General features: G+C 33.6%; 1 protein-coding gene across 5 annotated transcripts in view; it reads left to right on the forward strand.

Annotated features, from left to right (window-relative positions):
* The window catches only part of LOC105195797 (glycerol-3-phosphate acyltransferase 1, mitochondrial), a 23,723-nt gene extending 2,796 nt beyond the window's left edge, over positions 1–20,927 (forward strand). Inside the window, exons 1-14 of one of the 5 annotated variants that reach the window (XM_011161408.3) lie at positions 632–844; positions 4,513–5,305; positions 14,248–14,363; positions 14,921–15,099; positions 17,605–17,760; positions 17,846–18,240; positions 18,340–18,763; positions 18,853–19,018; positions 19,181–19,365; positions 19,438–19,627; positions 19,693–19,916; positions 19,993–20,103; positions 20,251–20,443; positions 20,666–20,927. In XM_011161408.3, the coding sequence (XP_011159710.1) occupies positions 5,244–5,305; positions 14,248–14,363; positions 14,921–15,099; positions 17,605–17,760; positions 17,846–18,240; positions 18,340–18,763; positions 18,853–19,018; positions 19,181–19,365; positions 19,438–19,627; positions 19,693–19,916; positions 19,993–20,103; positions 20,251–20,443; positions 20,666–20,853 (2,589 nt within the window). In that variant the 5' untranslated portion in view covers positions 632–844; positions 4,513–5,243 and the 3' untranslated portion in view covers positions 20,854–20,927. Of the gene's footprint in view, positions 1–631; positions 845–4,470; positions 5,306–14,247; positions 14,364–14,920; positions 15,100–17,026; positions 17,306–17,604; positions 17,761–17,845; positions 18,241–18,339; positions 18,764–18,852; positions 19,019–19,180; positions 19,366–19,437; positions 19,628–19,692; positions 19,917–19,992; positions 20,104–20,250; positions 20,444–20,665 lie in introns of those variants that run through there. The other 4 variants (XM_026133684.2, XM_039458871.1, XM_011161415.3 and 1 more) reach the window with 4 other exon arrangements.
* The last annotated feature ends 329 nt before the right edge of the window (positions 20,928–21,256 follow it).

The raw sequence follows: 21,256 nt of genomic DNA on the forward strand, positions 1-21,256 counted from the left end.
GCATTATGAAGTTTGAAATTTGTACTGTAACATAACTTTAAACCGCTTTTGATGATCTTTTAAATTCATAGTTTTATATCTTAAAAAAGATATAGATTATGTTATTTTGTTCTTTAAAAATTCGCGCATTTAAGATAGTACATGTTTTTTTTTTTTAATATATGTTAAACGGAGTTTTTTTTAACGTAATTCGGTAAATATTTAAATGTCTCTTGCAATAAGATGTCATCGCAACACTTCTATGCATGCATTCCGGTGCATTCTATTCGTTAATAGCAATGAACACGTGGCTGTTTAGCAGAAGTGTATCATCCGGAACGGTGGCAATTAAAGCTCGCGTCTGTCGCGAACGCTGGACTACTGGTGCGATCCGATTGGTCGTGTCCGAGTAACGTGATTCTGTCGCGATTAAACACATGAAGCGTGACCGTTCAGTTCGTCTTCGTCCACTTTATTTTTCGGAAGTTTTTCCGATTTCTCGTCGTGGTGCGAAACGGCAGACGAACGCGTCGCGGCTTCCTGGGACTACTATCTAGTTTTCGGGTCCATGATACCGGAATTCCGGAGAGTCGCACCGTAGAAACGCATCACAAATTACCGTCGATCTTCGTCGGTGGCATGCCAGCCCGCGAACACGGTCGGATGCAGTCGTGGTTGATCCGTTCCAGCACTCGCGTCGAGATGAACGTGGATCACTGCGTCGTCGAACGACGCACACTCTTAAACACTATTAAACGTGGCGTGCGTTAAAAAACTAGTGACACCCTCGACTGTGATCGTACGCTCGCGTTATCGTTTGAACACCATTTAGTTTCGTTCGAGGAATTTCGTCAGGTTTCAGAAGGTTCAAGATTGGTTCTTAAATCGGATCGGATAGATCCAAAGAGTTTCACGTCTTGTTTTCGAAGCTTGAAAGCTTGACGATTAAAAGGAAAATGATGCACGTTATCACGATCTCGTGTCAAGACTCTTGTTTTGAAAAATATTTCTATTTCAATAAGAATTTTTATTCTGTATTTTCTCGCTTCTGACGTGGTAATCTGAGATAGCAATGATGAGTGTGAGCTTTAATTTTTCATTTTCATCGTTGCGCTTTTTCTTTTTTTTTATTTCATAGAAAATTTTGTGATTGATTCTACAATTTGAACACAAAGGTCTTCATTAAAACATCGCTGTTCTGACACCCATCGATTTTATCGACGATCCATCAAGTTTGTTCATAAACGATGCTGCTTTCCATTCTAAATTTTCACAATTCCACCATACGGATGCGTGACGCTAATTCTTGATTTTCATTTCATTTTTTTTTTTAAATTAAGTGAAAGCCGTGGGTTTTCTCGAGAATCATTTTTCGGACCAATGAATTCGACAAATAGAGAAAGTCTTACGGGTCGAGGAGAACGTTTATTTTCTGCAATTATCTTGGAACTGAAATTATTTTGAACGAGTAAAATATAGAAATAAAATGCTGCGATAGACTGTAACGCGAATACACGAACTCAGAAGCTACGAACGCGAATGTACGAAGAGGAAAGAGAGATAGAGAAGACTGAAAAAGAACTAAATTTTATTTTTATTAATTAATTTATTATTAATTAATTACTTTTTTTAATTATCTCTATTAATTGCTTGTTTTACCGTTCAGGTGTTGTTTCGATTCGAGTTTGCATAGATTTTGATTATTTATACGCATATGGTAACTTCATTATTAGCAATATTGAATTCGTGCACTGTCTGCATAAGTCTTGAGATCTCCATTGGATGAAAATTTATTTATATAATTAATAATATTTTTTATATTTAAGATTTTTTTTTCTACTTTATAGATTACGAGGTGTTAAAAAAACTGCACTCTTTCTTTAATATTAGTATTACTATTTTAATGTAAAAGAAATTTTATTAAATATTATATCAAAATTTTAATACTGCAATTTGCATAATGCTCTTCTTGTTGAATGTCTTATTCAACAGAAAACTTGGCTATTCAAATTTATTCGCTTGAATTGCGTATCATATGTGACTTCGAACTTTGATTTATGAGGAAATTAATTTCATCAATCCTAGAATGCAACTGTGAATTTTCACTAAACTAGGTCAAGTTTAGTATAGTTTTGATGAAAATTCACAGTTGCATTCTAAAGTTAATTTAATTGATTTTTTAACAAAATAATAAATAAAGTACGTATAACAATTTCGTATAATGATTGGATATCACGTGATTGAAGTTGAATAGTTAAGCTTTCTAACGAAGCACACAACAGAAAGAGCGTTATGCTGCAAATTTTATTGTTCAGTAAACTTAAATTTTTATTACAAGAATAATTTGTGTTAATTCTTTTAATTCCGAATTAATACCACCGTTTAGAAAACAATTTTTTTTCTCTATTTGTTATTGTTCTTAATAATGTAGAGATGGTACCTGATTTTTCTATTAACATTTTTGGAGAAATCAAAATATTATTATTGTTATTTGCATTACTTAACCCTGCGTTGGTATGGTGGGGTGTGGCGTACCCTATAGCAAAATATGCTTTGGAAATCTCAACACTTGAGTATATGCATCATAAGTGTACAGTTTTTATTTGAAACAGTGTTGTCTATCGGTAAATTATTGTCTCTAGCTCAAAGCTAGAGATCAATGCACGGGATGTATCATACCCAATCACACCAACGCGAGGTTAATCCCTTGGCATCCGTCGTTGCCCCGAGACAATAATCTTCAGATCTATCCAGACGTCAAACTAATTGAAAATATCGAATATTAAAATATTATCGCTATTTGAATTTAATTCGTGAAAAATTTTTCAAAAATATTAAAAATATTAAAGAGAAAGACAGAAAAAGAGATTTAACAACAAATATTTTAAAAATCCAGAATTCTGTTACTATTGGTTGGTTTCGTTTTTTTTTAAACTAGCGATTAATATTATGATTTATTTGTTAAAGCAAACATTTTTTTGTATGAAGTTACATAAATATATTTTAGCGTAATATATTAGTTTTAATTTTATAGTTTTTGCCAATTTATTCCATTAGATAAAGTCAGGAACGGGGTAAAAACTGGGTAAAAAATTTATCATGTATTCTTTTTTAATTCACTAGACCTAGTAGACTTTCCGGTCAACTTTGACCTCAATAAAATGCTGACGAGTAGTTTGTTAATTTATCCTTTGATCGCACAATAACACGATTCTTTTGCTCGGCGTCAATTTGCATCCAGGTTGTATCTGAATAGAAAGCCATTTTTTATATCCAAGTATTCGTCCATCAAAACTCATCATGTTTTTCACATATTTTGCACCGTCATAGGAACTTATCGGCATGACAAAGGTCATTTAATAAATCAGAACACGTGAAGAACATGTGAATTTTTAAATGCTATTGAAATGAAAATAACGCTATTTATTCTAATCAATATCTTTATAATCTTCATCTTTCGATCTTTGGATTTTAGTCTTGGTCCTTTGAGATAGCAACTTCGTTTCGTTTTACTGATTGTGAGTCGCGAATGTGCTGCTTTTGAATGATTGTACTTCGTAAATCTCGCAACACACACACACACACACACTAGCTAATTACTATATAAAATTATATTTGATAATACGCCACAAGTTTCAACAGCTGGCCAAATAGAAGCGTGCTCTGTTCTTAACATAGCGTGTCCGATGAAAATATTCGAATGAATAAATATTGAACATGAATATGAGTATAAATACAATTTGTTTTGTATTTATAGGAAACGGATAAATATTTAAAATATTTTTTTTATTTGATTTGAAAAATTATATTTGTGAATGTGATTACGAATATTTTCGATTTCGCATTCATTCTCATTCTGCACTGCTAAGTCTATTATATTAGCTTTACTTTTTTGTTATTGAAAAATTTGAATTTGGATATAGGATCACGAAAATGCTTATTCTATTCTTAGAGAGATTGCTAAAGATTATTTATCAGATTCTGGTACAAGTATCTATACGTGTATTTTCTTATCGTTTTGATTTACTTGTAAACAAGTATAATCGTTTACCTGTCATTACAATACATAAAATATTTTGCTTTCGAGCTTGATTAAAGTTTGTGAAAAATAATTATACCAAGGGGAAAATGAATGCTATTACTCTTGCTTTTTTATAATTAAATAATATATAAAATAATATAATTTGTTGGCACGGTTGTATTATGAAAACATTGTAGCAACATGACATTTAATATTAAATAATATGTATTAAATAATGTGGTTACTTATTGAACTTTTTTTTTAGTTAATATTTTTTTTACGAATTAATACGAAATGTATAAAACAATTTTCATAAATTTCATATTTATAACATAATTATAAAATATTTATGAATAAATATTTTTTAATGCAAAAATTGTACATGAATAAAATTTATAATCCAATTACTATGTATTCATTGGACACACTATCTTAACTTTTTTCAAGAATTACGCAAGCGTGCGAACTGCTCTTTTGATCTATTCTTTTTGATTCTCGTGCCTCTTCGGAAGGATTGTCCATCGTGCTGTAATTTGCGCCGGACGTTCCACAGCCGGAGCCGATTTGTCCACTCCGTATCCAGATCGACTGACGGGGAGTCCTCCGAACCCTTGTGCTGCTCCCGCGAGTTCCCCCCCTTCCCTCCGTCTCGCGTGATCCAGAAGGTCACGCACTCCGCTCCCCTTGGGGAGCGTACCTTGAAAAACGCATTCGAATGCACGCACGCACGCATGCATCACGGCCGGCGCATCGCACCATCATCATCACCGCGCAGCGAAGTCAGTGAGTCAGTGAACCGTCCTCAGTGGTGGCGGTGGCGGCAGCAGTTCGGCTCGGTACGCCGGTGCTTACTTAACGTGTTGCGGTAGAAAGTCGACGATAGTCGACGATAGTCGACGACACCGGATCGACCGGGTTAGATTGGCGCGATCGTACGGTACCTAATCGCCGCCGACGGGAATTCGGGATCGCCGCGACCCATCGCCGGGGATCCTTCGCTCACTCGTGAGCGATCTGTGCGCTGACTGTTCCGATCCATGGATCTCACGAGCCGCGCGATCGACGAAGCGGCCGACGATCCCGCGAAGTTACTGATCATCGATCCGATCGTGGGAAACGATCAGCGGCGAGCAGCACCTGATCGATTGACAGACATTTAGTGCGCGTAGGACACTTATTTTTTCCCCCTTTTTTTTTCTTTTCCTTTGCTCTTGAATCGGATCTCTTCGCACCGAAAGCAAGGATGGACGGCCTCATTGAGATTTTTCTCTTTTGCGGAGTACTCTGCTACTTCTTTAATCTCAGGTAAATCAATCGTGGGGAAATTGATTAATCAGGGTTTAATGATTTTTATCCTTTCTTGTTTTTTTTTTGTTTTTTTTGTTTTTAGTCCAATGTTCAATTAATTATTCATCATTAATTAATCTTCTTGTTTTGGTTCGCGTGATAGGAATGTTTATTTCATTATCGGGAAAGATATTTTACAGTCTTAAATAAGAATCATCCGATGCTAAATTGATCGGAAAAAATATTCTTGATCAAGCCAGAACATATCACAGGAAGTGATAAGTTCCTCTGCTTCCTGTTATTAATTTTTTATGATATTTGAAATAATAAAAATTTTGAAAATTTATATTGATAGATCAATTTTTTATTATTCTTTACTTACCATATCTTCATATTTAACATTTTATATTTGGTTAAAGTCAATATGCTTCTGCATAAATAACATGAACGAGATAAAATTAATCTTAGCACATGTTGTGTCTTTTTATAAAATATATTTTTATGTACAAGACTTTATATGCATAATATAGGTAATGTGATACTGCGCCAAACGTGCAAACATTTTTATTGAAATTATTAAACGGTGATCTTTAAATACATTTTACAAAAATATGCTCTTTTATAGTCTCTCTCTTAGGGAACCAGCCATTCTGTTTTGGTTTCTTTAATAATCCGTCCTTTAGATTATCCTTGTATAACATCGCTCTAATTATTCAAATACTAATCCGATTGCGAAATCTCATTAGAGATCTATTGATGAGTGCACTTGCGAACAGATTGTTGACTGCGGACGGAAGGTACTCGGGGAAGGATAATTCGTGGAAGCCTTCATCCATGTATTATGCTATTTGGCACAGAGGAAGATTCAATAACCTCGCGAAAGCGTTCATATCTGACATGATTATCCATCTGGTGTTGCCATTTGTCTATTGTGCCGAAACACATGTCTGTACGCAAAGGTGCACTGGGCGCAATTTCGCCGAGACCTTGATCCTCATTAATCACGAGCCGTATCTTGTCGAGCATGATTCCTATGTTGACACATGCAAGGGCGACGGTAATCTTTTTTTCCCATGGCGACGCGTACAACGTGATCGCCACGATGACATATTTGACATTTGAAACATTATTTATATAATTTTATTGTAAATTACGTAATTTTAATATAATTTATGTAATTTTATTGCAATTTAAATTTTGCAGATAAACATCAGGAACTCTCCTTGTATTCATTACGATTAATGGATGATTTTTATTGTGATTATCTATCGTTTGATTAACCATTAATTATATAGATTAGGAAGATTAATGCGCATAACTTGGTTTTGTTAACAATGCAGAAGTTTCGATGTCGATAACCTGACCTCAGCCACATCAGAAATAAATTCACAGATTTTGACATTTCGAGGGAATTAGTAACACAACAACAAGCGTTAATCTGTGTTTATAATTAGATATATGTCCCACATTGTTTTCAAAACAAAAGCATGATTTATACGGTTATGAGCAAAAAGATTGCATTTTTAGATATTTATATAGTCTAAGATTGCATTATTTTTTTCGATGAGTTTCGGCATACAGTTTGATCATCGAGCGATTGGTTCTTTACTTATGGATCTAACCAGTACATCTGCTCTATGAGCAAGGCTAAGTTCCGAAACTTAGCGAAAAAAAGTGTTTACAATCTTTTCACTTATGACGTACATACATACAAGACTGTTTGCTAACTTAATATCCCACCAAACGGAAATGGATTAAAATAGATTAAAATACATTGATGCATATGGATAAAAAGGAATTGAATGCAATAAAATAAAATTTTCTATCTATGTGTAGGAATGGGACGTGATTTTTTTTCATGGATTTAGATGGATTCAAATATTTGTACAATTCTTTTCCATGATTAATTTTTTCCATGATAATAAATAAACTTTTGGAAAATAAGTGAAATACATTTTAATATGAGCAATAATTTTTTATAGATATTTTACGACAGTATCATGAAAGAATCTGTTATCAAAAACAAAATGTGTTTTTATTTTTAAAAATATAAAATTATGTCATTGGACTAATACTTTTGCATTAATCATCCTTAAAGAATTTTGTGTGTGTGTGTGTGTGTGTGTGTGTGTGTGTGTGTGTGTGTGTGTGTGTGTGTGTGTGTGTGTGTGCGTGCGTGCGTGCGTGCGTGCGTGCGTGCGTGCGTGCGTGCGTGCGTGCGTGCGTGCGTGCGTAAAAAAATTTCACGGGTCAAGGATTTATTTTAATTCGTGAAGATCTGCATGCAGCATAAGAATAACTTTGTTTCAATTTTTGTGTCACGAATTAAAATGGATCCTTGATCCGTGAAATTTTTTCTTGATTGAATAAAAGAAATAAGACTCACTTTTTTTCAATTCCATATTATGGACAAAAATAAGTTGGAGACTGTCGAACATTTTTTTGAATTAATCCTGTTTTATGTATTACAATGGATTGACGTGACCTGTAAAATCTTTTTTTGGATTATCAGCATAGGAATCGTGTAGTTTCAATCTTACTTTGCGGATTAAAATGTATTCAAGGAATTATGAAATTATAATTGGATTGAAATGGTTTTAAAATATTAAGAATTTGTATTCGTCAGTAACCACACGAATCAATGTCAATCTATTTCAATCCATTTGCTAGGATTCCTGTTCGATTTTTACAAAGAACTGTTATAATGGTTTATCGAAAATATGAAGGACGGTTAATGAACTGAAAGCCTTTTAACCATTCAAAATTATTGAAGTTTGCATTTTATTCGTCGTACTAGTATATCAACAAAGAAGAAGTTATATAAACTAAGCTAATGTCTGAATTTATAATTCTTTCTTAGTAAATAAAAATTGTATGTTTATGTGCGCGCGCGCAAAATATTTAATTAAAAAATTATATTACTCTCAGATTCATTAAATATTGATTACATTATCATTTTTCTCGAGTCACATTGGCCAAGCATTTTAAATAAAATCTTGCTCTGTAGAACGTATCGTACATAACAAATATGCTATGACGTATTTGCATCCAATGTACGTCAAAACTTGTGAAATTTAAATAATTTTTTTATTTAAAAGAAAGCACGCACTCTGGTTGTTCCATGACAGATTAGCTGATCTCTCAAGACAAAAATAGTTTGAAGGTTTCTTAAAATCAGAACCAGAACGGACTATAATTTTCTTAATATCTTCAGGCTTTTTTGATATAAAATTTTTGTATTTTCCGAGAACTGCGAAGGATTCCACAAGTGACTAATCTTTTGTTCCCTTGTTTGCGTTTTATCATTTCCGTCAGACGTTCAAGAGCCATTAATGGTCCATTTCAGAGTCTGACAGCAATCTTCAGCTTTCTTGAATTATGTACAATTGAATTATGTACAATCATTTTCTTCCGCTGTTTGTTTCTTTCCCCCTCCCCCCTTTCCTCTACATCGAATCCCTCTCTCTCGTGTGCATGTCTCACATGATAGACGTGATAGACTTATCAACGTGGACTTTGACAATTATTCTTGACCAGGTCCAGATTCTTGTTTCTCTGACTTTTTTTATTTGTAACGATTGTAAACATGGCCGATGTCCTCTGATGCAGTAGCATCTGTTATCGGTCATCCGCACGATCATCAACATCATCATATTGCGTTACAGTAATCATCTTTATTGCAAAGTTTCAGTTTTGCAATTGATACTAGAATTGCCCTATTGATATCTCGATTTTTTTTTTATTGTCTGAAATCATCACTTGCGAAAATTTCTTGATTTAGATTTTTTAAACTCCATTGAAATAAAATAATTTAATAATTAATTAACTTATATGATTTACGATTATTAAATTGTATTTTTAAAAATTTTAATTAGCTTTCGTGACATTTTAATAGTTAATATTGAATATTTTTTTACGTAAGAGATGTAGAAGGAATTTCAATATTTAATTTTATGAGAATAAATTTTTTCTATTTTTTTATATTACATTTTATTTATTATTTTTAATTATTTAATGTTAATTATTTGATATATGTATCTATAAAATTACAAGTTTTTTAAATAATAAAATTTATTGATATTTATTATTTTACTCAAGTTTGGAGAAAATTATTTATTCTTGGTTATCTTAACCAAATATTTAATTGACATCCTTTGACTATTATCAACATTTTTTTTTATGTATTGAGATGAACGGACATAACCGAATTGTGGAAACGATTTTTTTTAATGCTCAATGCGCAACGCATACGTATGCACATGGATCAGCTGAGATTTCGTGCAGTGGTGAACGCAAGATAACGGAAGCACTCCTTTCTTGCATAGGGAACAACATCTAATCTCTGTTTATGTAACCGATATGCGATATTGCATCCGCAAGCGTGATTGTGTGACCGAAGATTCTGTGCGCGTTTGATTGATTTTGCATTTTTTTCCCTTATCTAGAACAAAATCACTTTTACACAAGCAAACTCGAAACAAAAACATGTAAAACCGGTTGCGCGAAGTTTATATGTCATTGGCTTACATTTATTCGTACAAACATGTATCTGTGGATTCGATTACAAGCTTTCATGTTTTATTTCAAAAACATATTAAGAAATAAGTTTGAGAGATAGAAGAAGGAAATATCGAATTTCTTATAACATGTGGCACCTTCACCTTTGCTTGTTTACAAAATTAGCTCGATCTGGCATTTTTGTTGGTTTTACATTATTTACATTATTTTACATATTTGGATATAAGTTAATTGTAAAAGTAGGTTTGATTGCAGCTTTGACGCTCAATATTCTCGCATAATATTTGAAGATTGCGCGATATTATTAATTATCTGAAGGCTGTATTAAGTTTGTTTTGAATTGTCTAACGAAATATTGCATATATTAATGGAAATCGCTTTAAACAAATTGTTTTTTAATAATTTAAAATTTAATTTTAAATTTAATTGTACTCTTCTTCTCAACGTTGCTCTTCGCGTTATTTATCTTGATTATCTTTTGCTTGACAAAGTTGATTATAGAAACAATATCATTTGCGATTTGCATGCGCTTAAAATTCTCAGTTCGTAGACCTTAGGCTTTTCCCTACCGAATGCAAAAGTTGTTCATTGACACTAACGCGCGCGTCATTTCATTAATATATTTCGTCATTGAGCAATCATTGCCGGTTGTTACGAATACGAAAATATTTCGTCATGCATCACGCGAGTTCTTCTATTTATACACTGAAAAAAAGAGTTTGATAATAATAATCAAGTCTACATGATAGTTTGGTGAAATAGTTCAAATGTTCAGTTAATATAACCAAATGTTTAGTAACCAATTGGTTCCCATTATTTTCATTATGGACTTACCATTAATATAATTTTTACTAAATATTTGATTATATTAAACATTTGACTGAAATAATTTCACCGAAGCTTGATTATTATTTCCACACTCTTTTTTCAATGCACTTTTGCAACAGCTCTTTGTTTTCTTTTTTCTCTTTCACGATTACAAGAGAAGACCGTTTTAAAGAGCGACGCGTTTCACATATGCAATGTATGCATCGGATAATTATCGAGGATACTTTGCACGCTGTCTGTTTTTTCTTTGCTCGTCTAATCTAATCTAATGTCAGAAGGAGTTGCATTAAATTAATCATAAACGGCACTGCACGATTAATTTGAAAGGTCGTTTGCTGAATAAGCAATTATTATATTACGTTCCCGTATATCGGCGTTATCGCGCTTCCGTCACGGAGTATTCCGACATCTGAAGCAGTAGAAGAAAAAAGAAATGTCAACTTTGTTTTACTTTTTCTAGCTCTTTTTATCGTAGGGAAATTAACACGTTATCGGACTGTTTTTTTTTCCAAGATGCATGAATGTCCGAACTACCACCTTTAATTTATAATGAAAATTTTCTTTCTCTTTAAATTGTATTGATATAAAGTAAAAGTGAAGCGTTCGACCAAATTCGAATTTTGATGCTCGTATTATATACATACACATATAGTTAATGTTTTCAGGTATATAAAATATCTAAGACTTTAAAATCTGTGCAACAGCAGAATATCTATGCAAGATATATATAAATGAAATAAAATCATAATGAAATCCATAAAAGTCACAGTAAGAGAAAAAATTTCTAAATTTTAATAAATATTTATTCGAACAGTACTAATAAAATATTTACTTATGATACATAAATATTTACTCCACAAGAAAAAATGATACTTACATTAGTGTTTTTTTTACTAATTAAATATGTGTTTACATTTAGTAAATATTTTATTAGTAGGTACTATTTGAATAAATATTATTAAAGTTTAGTAATTTTTCTCTCGATGCAATTATTACCCTTTAGCATTTATTAAATTGCAAAATAGATAATTTACTGACAAAAAAAGTTAAATACGAGAAATCAATTGAATATTAGAAATATCAAAATATCATTTAAATATCAGAAATATTATACCATTTTCAACTATAACATTTATGAATTAATAATCTTTATTTCTTTTCCACCACATTTTTCCCTTGAATGAATTTCTCACTGCATTTTCTCCCGGTCGAATGTTTCTCGTGTAACCCTAGACTTACTACGCCATTGTTGGGATCGTACGAGCCTAATCGACGGTAACTCTTGGCAATCTTTCGCCTCTGAACCATCACTATGAAGTACAGTCCGTAGCGATTGTTGCGCACGATGCATACGCCGAGGATCACGAGTATTATCGTATGCAGAAAATGAGGGGAAAAAAATTCGTGGCTTGGAATATTTTTATAATTTGCGCTTACTACTGCATAAATGTGCGCTTAAATACCACGATCAGCGGTAGTTGAAAGTGATATGTCAGAAGAAACAGTTAAATCATTTATAAATACGAAGCGTTGTACTGCGTTGAAAAGGAAAAAGTAAACGCGCGGAAGGATTCCGTTGCTCTGGAATCGCGTGATCCGCAAGTGGAAATTCATTACGCAAGATGTATCGCTTCATGATTAAAGCTGTCACATCAATTAAGAATACGTAATCGATTTTTTTTTTTTATTTCTCCGTTTGTCATCTATGAATGAATACGTTTTACGTATGAAGGACTTTTGCATGTGATTAAACGAGTTTAATGACTCTTCCATTTTTGCACTTTGTAATTATCTGCATGCCACGTAGATATATCTAGTTAATTATACAGCGTGTGATGTCAATCGCAATATTCTGCAACTTTGATCAAATTTATCTTTTAAATGTACATAGTAGCTTTTAATGGACTTGTTCTAAAATTTGAAAAGGCGTTTTAAATAGTTTGCCAATAATTTCGTTACTCGTTCGCACATCTTTTTCGACATCGCTTATACAATATTCTCGATGTGCTCTCAGCATGAAGAATAGTATTTTTTCTTTTGACCTCAGATACGTCTGGGAAAGAGAAGAAGTACAAGAAGAAATGAGAGGCATTATTTAAATTGCCACGCTCAATTTTGTTTCAAATAAAGGGCCGTCACTTTGCAATCTGTTTAACTATGCGACAGCTTTTTCCCCTTTCCGTCGTGCCCCTTTCCGAGTCGATCGTGCGTAACGCGCTATCACGAATCTCAGATCAATCGACCGTAGATCCACTTTTCAGCGGCATAAAATTCTCAATCTCTCATCTCGACAGTTCGCGCGTGTCTCTGCCCGTCAAATTAACCGATAAATTTCTGCATCGCAACGGAGCGCATCCCGTTTTCCTCGTAATGTGTTTTAGCACAGTGCACGCATGATTTCACTGCGTGGACATAATTGTACGTTCATTGTTCTCCATATCTCAACGTTTAGCCTCAACGAGAACTCTTTATCAGGAGCCTCTATTTTCGCTCTATGTACATACTAATTTATTCCTTTCCACTTAATTAATTTTTTTTTAGTTTTATTTCTCGTCTAATTTTTGTTCGAACTGTTTTCCTCAAACGATACCGTTTTTCTCATACTAATAATGAATCAGCACATTATGAAAATATTGTGTCTTCATCGTTCATTGTACTTAAACGTTTATCTTTGACGAAGCCTCATCAGAATTCTTTTCTTCTATATATATGACCCTTTAATTTTGTCTTAAGGTAGCATTTACATTTAGACGGGTCAAAACAAAATTTAATTTATCTTTGTGAGTTCTGTAAAAAAAAAAAAGAAAAAAGAAATAGAAAAGGATAGAGAAGTCGTATTTATTTCATTGAGATGTGCTTTTTTCTTACGTTTAAATTTGATCAAAAAATAATATAAAATAGCGTTTACGATGATTACTGCACAAGACTCATCAGAAAGCAAAATAGGACAAGTCTCATAAAGTTAAATCGTGGACCTAGTGCTTGATGTAACCGTTTTTTTCTTTTCGAAATATTGCGTCTGAATAAAATAGCAATTGATTAAAGCTAATGCTTTTTTTACTATAAATTTTGCTTGATTTTACTGACTGACAAAAAAAACTAAGCATAAAAAATTCTATGCCAAGCACTAGTTTTTAGTTTTTGATGTTTAGAAAAAGTGTGTAAAATTATAAGTCGATTGACTGAGCCGTCTTCAAGATACAGTGACCACTATTTAAAAATATGATTTTAATTGGCTTTATTTTATACACTCAAAAAAAAGTGTAATATTAATTAAAACGTAGCTTGATTCAATTAAACATTGCACATGAATCACAATGCTATCACTAATACATGTAGTTAATTCTACTAAATTTATACATTCAACTATATTTGTTATTGTCTTTACTTTTAATCTTTTTGTTTCACTCATACCGTCATTTAATCAACAAGATATTTCCAATTAGATGATGCTGTTGATCCAACAGCATTTTTTTATTTGTATAAAATTTTTTAATAAAATTTAAATGTTAAATAGAGAAAAATTAAAATCGCAAAGTTAGGTCTTGTCTAGGTGTATATGTATCTGTTTTTTAAATTTTCTTTCTCTAAAATTTCGATTATACTAATTGCAGACCCAATAAAATGGTGGACGTATTGTCAACGCGTCTGCAGGAAGTGTACGCCAAGTGGGAAACCAGGACGGAAGTGACACGAAATGCAGAGCCGACCACTCGATTTTCACTAGATGGTAATTTTCCTTTCTTTCATTTCAAAAGTATTACGTACGATGCGCACCGCGGGAATATACAATTGCTATCAATCGACAGCTGCATTATCGGTGCGCGTCTGCCTATTCTTTCGCGGGGTCTTTCTTCGAGTGATGGAATGCGCGTCCCGATTGCAAGATGTGAGACACTTTTCTTTAAGCGCTTCGTTTCGAGTCGTAAACTCCGTAGCTACCGTACGTTTAACGGATTTAAGAATGCAATTGCTCTGTACCTTTTTTCTCGCGAGTCAGCATCGAATGGAATTCCACAGTCCATTCGTTATTTCTTTATATTAATGACATTCATCTATGATATCTTCACCTATGATATCTGATATTTTCACACATCTACAATTGATAATCTTTTGTGTTTTTGTGTTTCAATTATATTATTTTGCAATTGATATGTCATATCTCTTATTCTAAAAATACGAAATGTCAAAGTCGCAGTCCTCTGTTATTCTGTTATTCGTGTAGACAAGGCCATTTGCGATGAGAGATGCGCTTTCGACGACTCATTAAACGCGATGCAATTGCAGGTCTTCGGCGAGCCGGGTTGCAGACCCATCGAAGGAAGTTCCAGGAGCGGGAGACATCGCGCAAGGTACGCGACAACTCGTTGTACAGCATCAAGGAGACCGAGCCGCTGACGCCCTCGATCAGACACAAGCCCTCGTTCATGAATTACTGCTGCAGCACCTGTACACCCGCTTCCAGGGTGAGTTTTTGCCGTGTCCGCGATCCGTCGTCCTCGACGAGACGGATGGACATGGACCGATGTTCAACATCAAATTGACCATGTCTTGCGTGTTCACTGCCAATCTAGCCCGTCGAGCGATCTCGTCGCGCGTGGGCTAGATATGACGCGCGTGAGGACCGTTGAATTGGAGCTGCCTAGCAGCTGATTAACCCACTTAACTTACCGAACTTATCGTTAAATACCGGCGACCTCATTGCTCTGACTTTGATTGCCATTTTTGATTCATTGTTTGTCGATAAAGTTGATGAACACAAATTCAAATGCGACGTGTATCGAAATCCTACACCGAGTTATGTCGATTTCGCATTTTATAGCGAACGTTGAAAAAATATCAATAATTAATAGATTTATCTTTGTTTATTTGAGACTTATAAATAAATAAATATTATTTTAAATTTTTCGCCAAAATTTTAACGTCTTATGAGAAAAAAGTCCTTTTTATTATTATAGCGATTAAAATATACAAGATTTATTTGTCACTATTTTAAATGTGGATTTTATGTTTAAGTAAAGTGAAAGATATTTTATAGTTTGTTTTTAGGATCAATTAAATGCTATATGTTTATTTAATTAGAAGTTAGTCTAGTCTATACTCTGATGTGTTAGACTATCTTATTGTATTCTAGAGTACTGTTTAAGATCCAAAGTAATGGTAGCAATTATATTATATTCTGTATATTCTTTCTAAATCTTTTATAAAGTGAAAAATAACTCAAAAATTGTATAAGCTCAATTTTCGCTCTAGAGAAGTGAGTTTTCACTCTGTGAATTTTAATTCTTATTAAAATGGCAAGTCGCTCGAAAAATTGCACAAGCTCAATTTTTACTCTTTTACATTAACGTTTTTCTTTTTATGAAATTTAGAGACTATGAGAACCATTATATTTTGATTTGTGAAAACAATACACATCACAGTAGTCTTATCGTCTCAATTACAAAGTTCGCGTAAAAGAAATAGTCGTGAGCGTTAATCGGCGTTTCAGATTGCAAGAAAGGTTTCTGTATTGGACAACATAGGTCATTCACTAAAAATACATCCAACCGAGATAGTTCGGCCGGATGCTTCTTAGTCTCTTAGTCGGAATCGCAAATTTCGCGAACAAATCTTTGCGTATCTTTCTTTATTTTTGTCACATTTCCTACAATAAATTCGCATTTATCGCTAGTTGCGCCTGAGGAACGCAGAGTGTTTGCAAGGCGTTTCGTTCGCATCTTCACACCTACGATAGTGATCTATTTTCGGTTCAACAGAGAGATCGTAACGGTGTGGGAGAGCACACGGTGTGTGGCGACGACGCAAATAAGTCGCTTAAGAACCGATCACCTTTAAAGATCTACCAGGTCTTTAGACGAAATCTCTTTTAACACGATCATTTTCAGCTTACGCAAAACTGATAGTTGTGTATATGTGTGAGTGTCATTTGTGTTAATGCAACTGATGATCAACAGCATTCCGTAGAATTCTACTTTCAATAAGTCAAAATCTATGATCACAAGCGTGAATTGACAGTGGTCTCGTGACACAGGAATTCAGCTATTATAGCTTCATTATCTAATTAGAGGACACATCTTCTGACACGTGTCTAATTATATAACGAAGCTTCGTCGTCTTTCATCATTTGACCGTCTCCGGATAAGAACAATTAACACGCAAGCACGTACGCATCGATGCGTGCGTAAATACGAACTTCGTACTCAAGTACTTAATAATCTTGAAGAAGAAAAATATCTTGCCTAAAGTGGATTCGGAGAAGAAAGGGTGGGAGATCCGTTCTCTCACACTTAAGCTACATTTAATGAGTCACGCTTGTGACCTTAAAACAATTTAGAAGATTAAAAATTTTTTTGTAATTATCCTTATTTTTTGTAATCTGTTTTGATTCAACGATTTAACGTTATTAGAAAACAGATGTAAAAAACTCTGAAATTGTTTTTACACGCAAAATTGTGTTTGTACGATGATGAAGTGTTGACGTATCTGCATATTCATTGCAGATAACGATTTGTTATCAAGCTAATCGATGTATATAATAATAATAACATATAATTTGTCAGAGATAAATATGTGTTCGATGTTCTGATGATAAGAAACATGTGCGAGGAATCACATGGATTCTTATCACGATGGTGGCGCATTGTTATCGTTCGTGGGTATCCAAAGAATGTGAGTTAATAGGAATGTAAAAATATAATATAACTTGTTTTGTGACACTTAAACACTTAGGATGTCTTAATATTTATTGCAAGAAAAGGGAACTTTTTTAAAAAGTGCTCCAAAAGAGCTACGACTAGAGCGCGTTCAATAATTTTAAAATACTCTCTATATATTACATTTCTGAAAAATGGATTTAATTACTGACTTATATATTTTATACATTTTTTTATTATGTATATATTTTTCATACTTTGTTTATGAAATCTAAATCAAAGAGCATTTTTCATTTTACTTTCATTTTATTTCAGGATACCTTGGTAAAATCCGTGCTTAAGCAGCAGCAACCGTATGGTGTAAACTTACTGCTAGTAAAGCCAGGCTCAACGCTTTTTTCAAAAGTATTCGACCGTTTGTCTTATGTTTGGAACTTGAAGAGATTTGACTATCCGATGGTCACGAAAACAGTAAGTTTTGCTGTCATGAATGATTTTCGAATTTTGAATTAGATAAATCTTCACCATTGTTGAACTTGCTCTCGATATGCCGCAGGTCCTGAACGATGAGAAATTAAAAGACGCTATCAAGTTAACTGCGTGGGACATGGTCAATAATGAGGGTTCCAGCGAGGAGAACGCACTCGCAAAGGCGACAGCCAAGGCCAAGAACATACTGCTACAAATGGAAAGTCGATGCAGCGATACCCTCCTCAAGATAGTCGCCTGGCTAGTACTCACTCTGTTGCCTTGTTTCACACAATCCGTTGTCGTGTTACCCTCTCAAGTGGAGCTGCTGAAACAAGCAGATAATACAGGTTTGCCGCTTGTGCTGGTGCCTCTACATCGCAGTCACTTGGACTACATAATACTTAGCTTTCTCATGGTCGCGAATAGTATAAGGAATCCGTTGATCGCAGCGGGAGACAATTTAAAAATTCCATTTTTTGGGTAAGCCTAGAAACTAACATCGATCTTAATTATAAGCTTAGACTCTTATTCTGATACTTATAAAAATGTTTTTACGATCCATTTAATATTGATTGGCAGATGGCTTTTAAGAGGTTTGGGTGCTTTCTTCATTAAACGTCGTATCGACCCAGTGGCAGGACGCAAAGATCTTCTTTACCGTGCGACTCTTCAAACTTACATCATGGAAAATCTTCGGGCCGGACATTACATGGAATTCTTTGTGGAAGGTGGTCGCACAAGAACCGGCAAACCTTGCTTGCCGAAGAGCGGTATCTTGAGCGTCATTATCGACGCGTATATAGATGGCACTATCGAAGACGCGTACGTAATGCCTATAGCGATCAACTATGAACGACTAGTGGACGGAAATTTCATTCGAGAACAGTTGGGACAGCCAAAGCAGATGGAGACCTTCACGTCAACGATCAAAGCCATGTGGTCAACATTGATGGGCCATTACGGTATCGTCAAAGTCGATTTATGTCAACCATTTTCCCTCAGGGTAAGAGAGAAAGAAAGATTCCTCTAATATAAGATTGATCTGCATCGAAGAGTTGAGACCTGTTAATGTGGATAAATAATTTTCAACAGGAAATGATAAAGGCTTTCCAAACTCAGCAGAATAAATTGGCTATAAAATCTCCACCGGAACGACCTTTAAAATACACTTCATCGAATACGTCTCTTTACGGTACAGACGTAGTTGTGGAGGAACAACGTCAATTGGTGGACAGCATTGCTCGACATATTGTGTATGGTGAGTCAATATAACAATTGTCACTTGTTTTGTCAGTTCACAAAATAAGCATAATTATTGAGGTAGATATATTTCTGTTAATTGAAAAATAATATCTTTAATATTATATCTTGTAATTTCTCATAAAATTAATCTGAATTATTATTATCTAATTGTTTTCAGACTCATCCCAATCTATGCCGATTATGTCAACCAATATTGTTGCGTTTCTATTATTAAACAAGTTCAGAGATGGTTGTACATTGGACAAACTAGTCGAAGCGTTTGATGCGATGAGGCAGGAATTGGAGTTTGGTGACAAAAATACAGCATTCTGCGGAGAGACTGTTGATATCATTAAACATGCGGTGTGTATGAAAAGTGAAACAATTTGATGAAAAGAAAAAATAAATAAAATTACTAATCGTCGAAACTTATAGCTGGATATCTTGGGACCAGGCTTGGTGACGCAACAACGGCAGGAAATCACCGAAGCTGTTGACGGTGATCAGTCCTATAAATCGAACGTCGTCATAGCAATCCGTCCTGTGTCGATTTTACCAAATGTGATCGAGCTGTCATATTACAGCAACACTATGCTGCTGTACTATGTTATGGACAGTATAGTAGGTAAGACACAAAACGTCTGATCAGCAAGCTTGATTTTGTAACACAATCTTGTTATATATTTTCAGTAACTGCTTTGTACGCTGAATTGCAGTCCCAACTTAACGATCCGATCGCGATCGCCAATAACAATATTACAGTGTTCCAAAATTATTGGCTCGAACGAGCGCTGAAGTTGTGCGACATTCTTAGGTACGAATTCATTCTCTGTAGGCCTTGTCAGGAACTGAAAGACGTAGTTATCGAAACGATACAGAATCTCTCGCACAAGGGCATTATCACTCAGAAACAGGTATACTTGTTGTTATAAATAATAAGAATAGTTGTTGTCTGGGTTAGTATAATAAAACAAAAAAAATTATTAACAGGAGGTTTACCTAGAGGACGAACTCTGGAGCAAAAGGTACGCGAGAAATTTTGATGATAGTTCGGACGAAGAATACACAAGAGAGCGGGAAATTCAGAAGATTGAATATAAAGTAAATTGCTTTTCTTAAATGTCGTAATTAATATTATTTATATACTATTTTTTAAATTATTACATGTGTTAAAAATTATAATATGTACACATAAATATTTAATATGTTAAAAATAATCTTATGAGTTATGTGCTTCTTCATTTTTAGTTGAGCCTATTGCCTGAGCATTCTAATCATATGGAATTTCTACATACAATATTACGCCCATTAATTGATACATACACATGTAGTGCTTTCAATTTGAGGAAATTGGTTGACCGATCAATCAACGAACGAGAATTAGTTCAAGAAGTATTGTGTGAAATCAAAACTAAAGTGGATGGAGGCGAAATTAGTTATGGTAAGTTACAATAGTGCATTAAACTCAATGATTTTAAATTGATATATATTCTAATGTAATACAAAATATAATTAGATTCGAATATAGCAAAATATATTCTACGAAGTACAATTTTGCATTGAATATAAAATTGCTTTTAATAAAAATAATGTAGTTTGGAATCATTGAATTAGTAAAGGCTAAAAGACTGTTGTTTTTACATGGCAATTTATTTTTTAATAGGAGAGAGCTTATGCGTCGATCCGATAAAGAATTCCTTTAGGCTTTTCGAAAAATGGGGTGTTTTGGAGAGCCACATGCAAGAGAAAGTTAAAATTTTTTATTTGAAAGATAATTTCAACATGGAAGCAGCAACAAAAAATGTATACGATACCATAGCAGTTTTCAAGTGGATTAGAAACATGGACTAAAATGTGTGATGATACTTTCTACTTCAGTTAAAAAGAGTCTTTGAATCACTATTTTTTTATATCTTTTATAAGATGTCTCATTGAGATATAAGATTTCCAAGCATTGTCAGGCATGTGTTAAGTATACTGAGAAGCAAAAATAAAATCCTTTTTTGGAGTAGATGACTTTACTATCTGGGTTGTTGCATCTACTATATTGTTTTATCTTATATAACATCAATGTTACAATTTTCTACTTAAAAATGTTATTATGATATGTGACGCGTTGTTTAGTTGAAAATTATAAAAATATATAAAATAATATTGATATATAAGACCAAATGTGTATATATATATATATATATATATATATATATATATATATATATATATATATATATCACAGTTAACAAATAATCGGTAA

Source organism: Solenopsis invicta, chromosome 16, assembly GCF_016802725.1.
Source record: "Solenopsis invicta isolate M01_SB chromosome 16, UNIL_Sinv_3.0, whole genome shotgun sequence".
Lineage (NCBI taxonomy): Eukaryota > Metazoa > Arthropoda > Insecta > Hymenoptera > Formicidae > Solenopsis > Solenopsis invicta.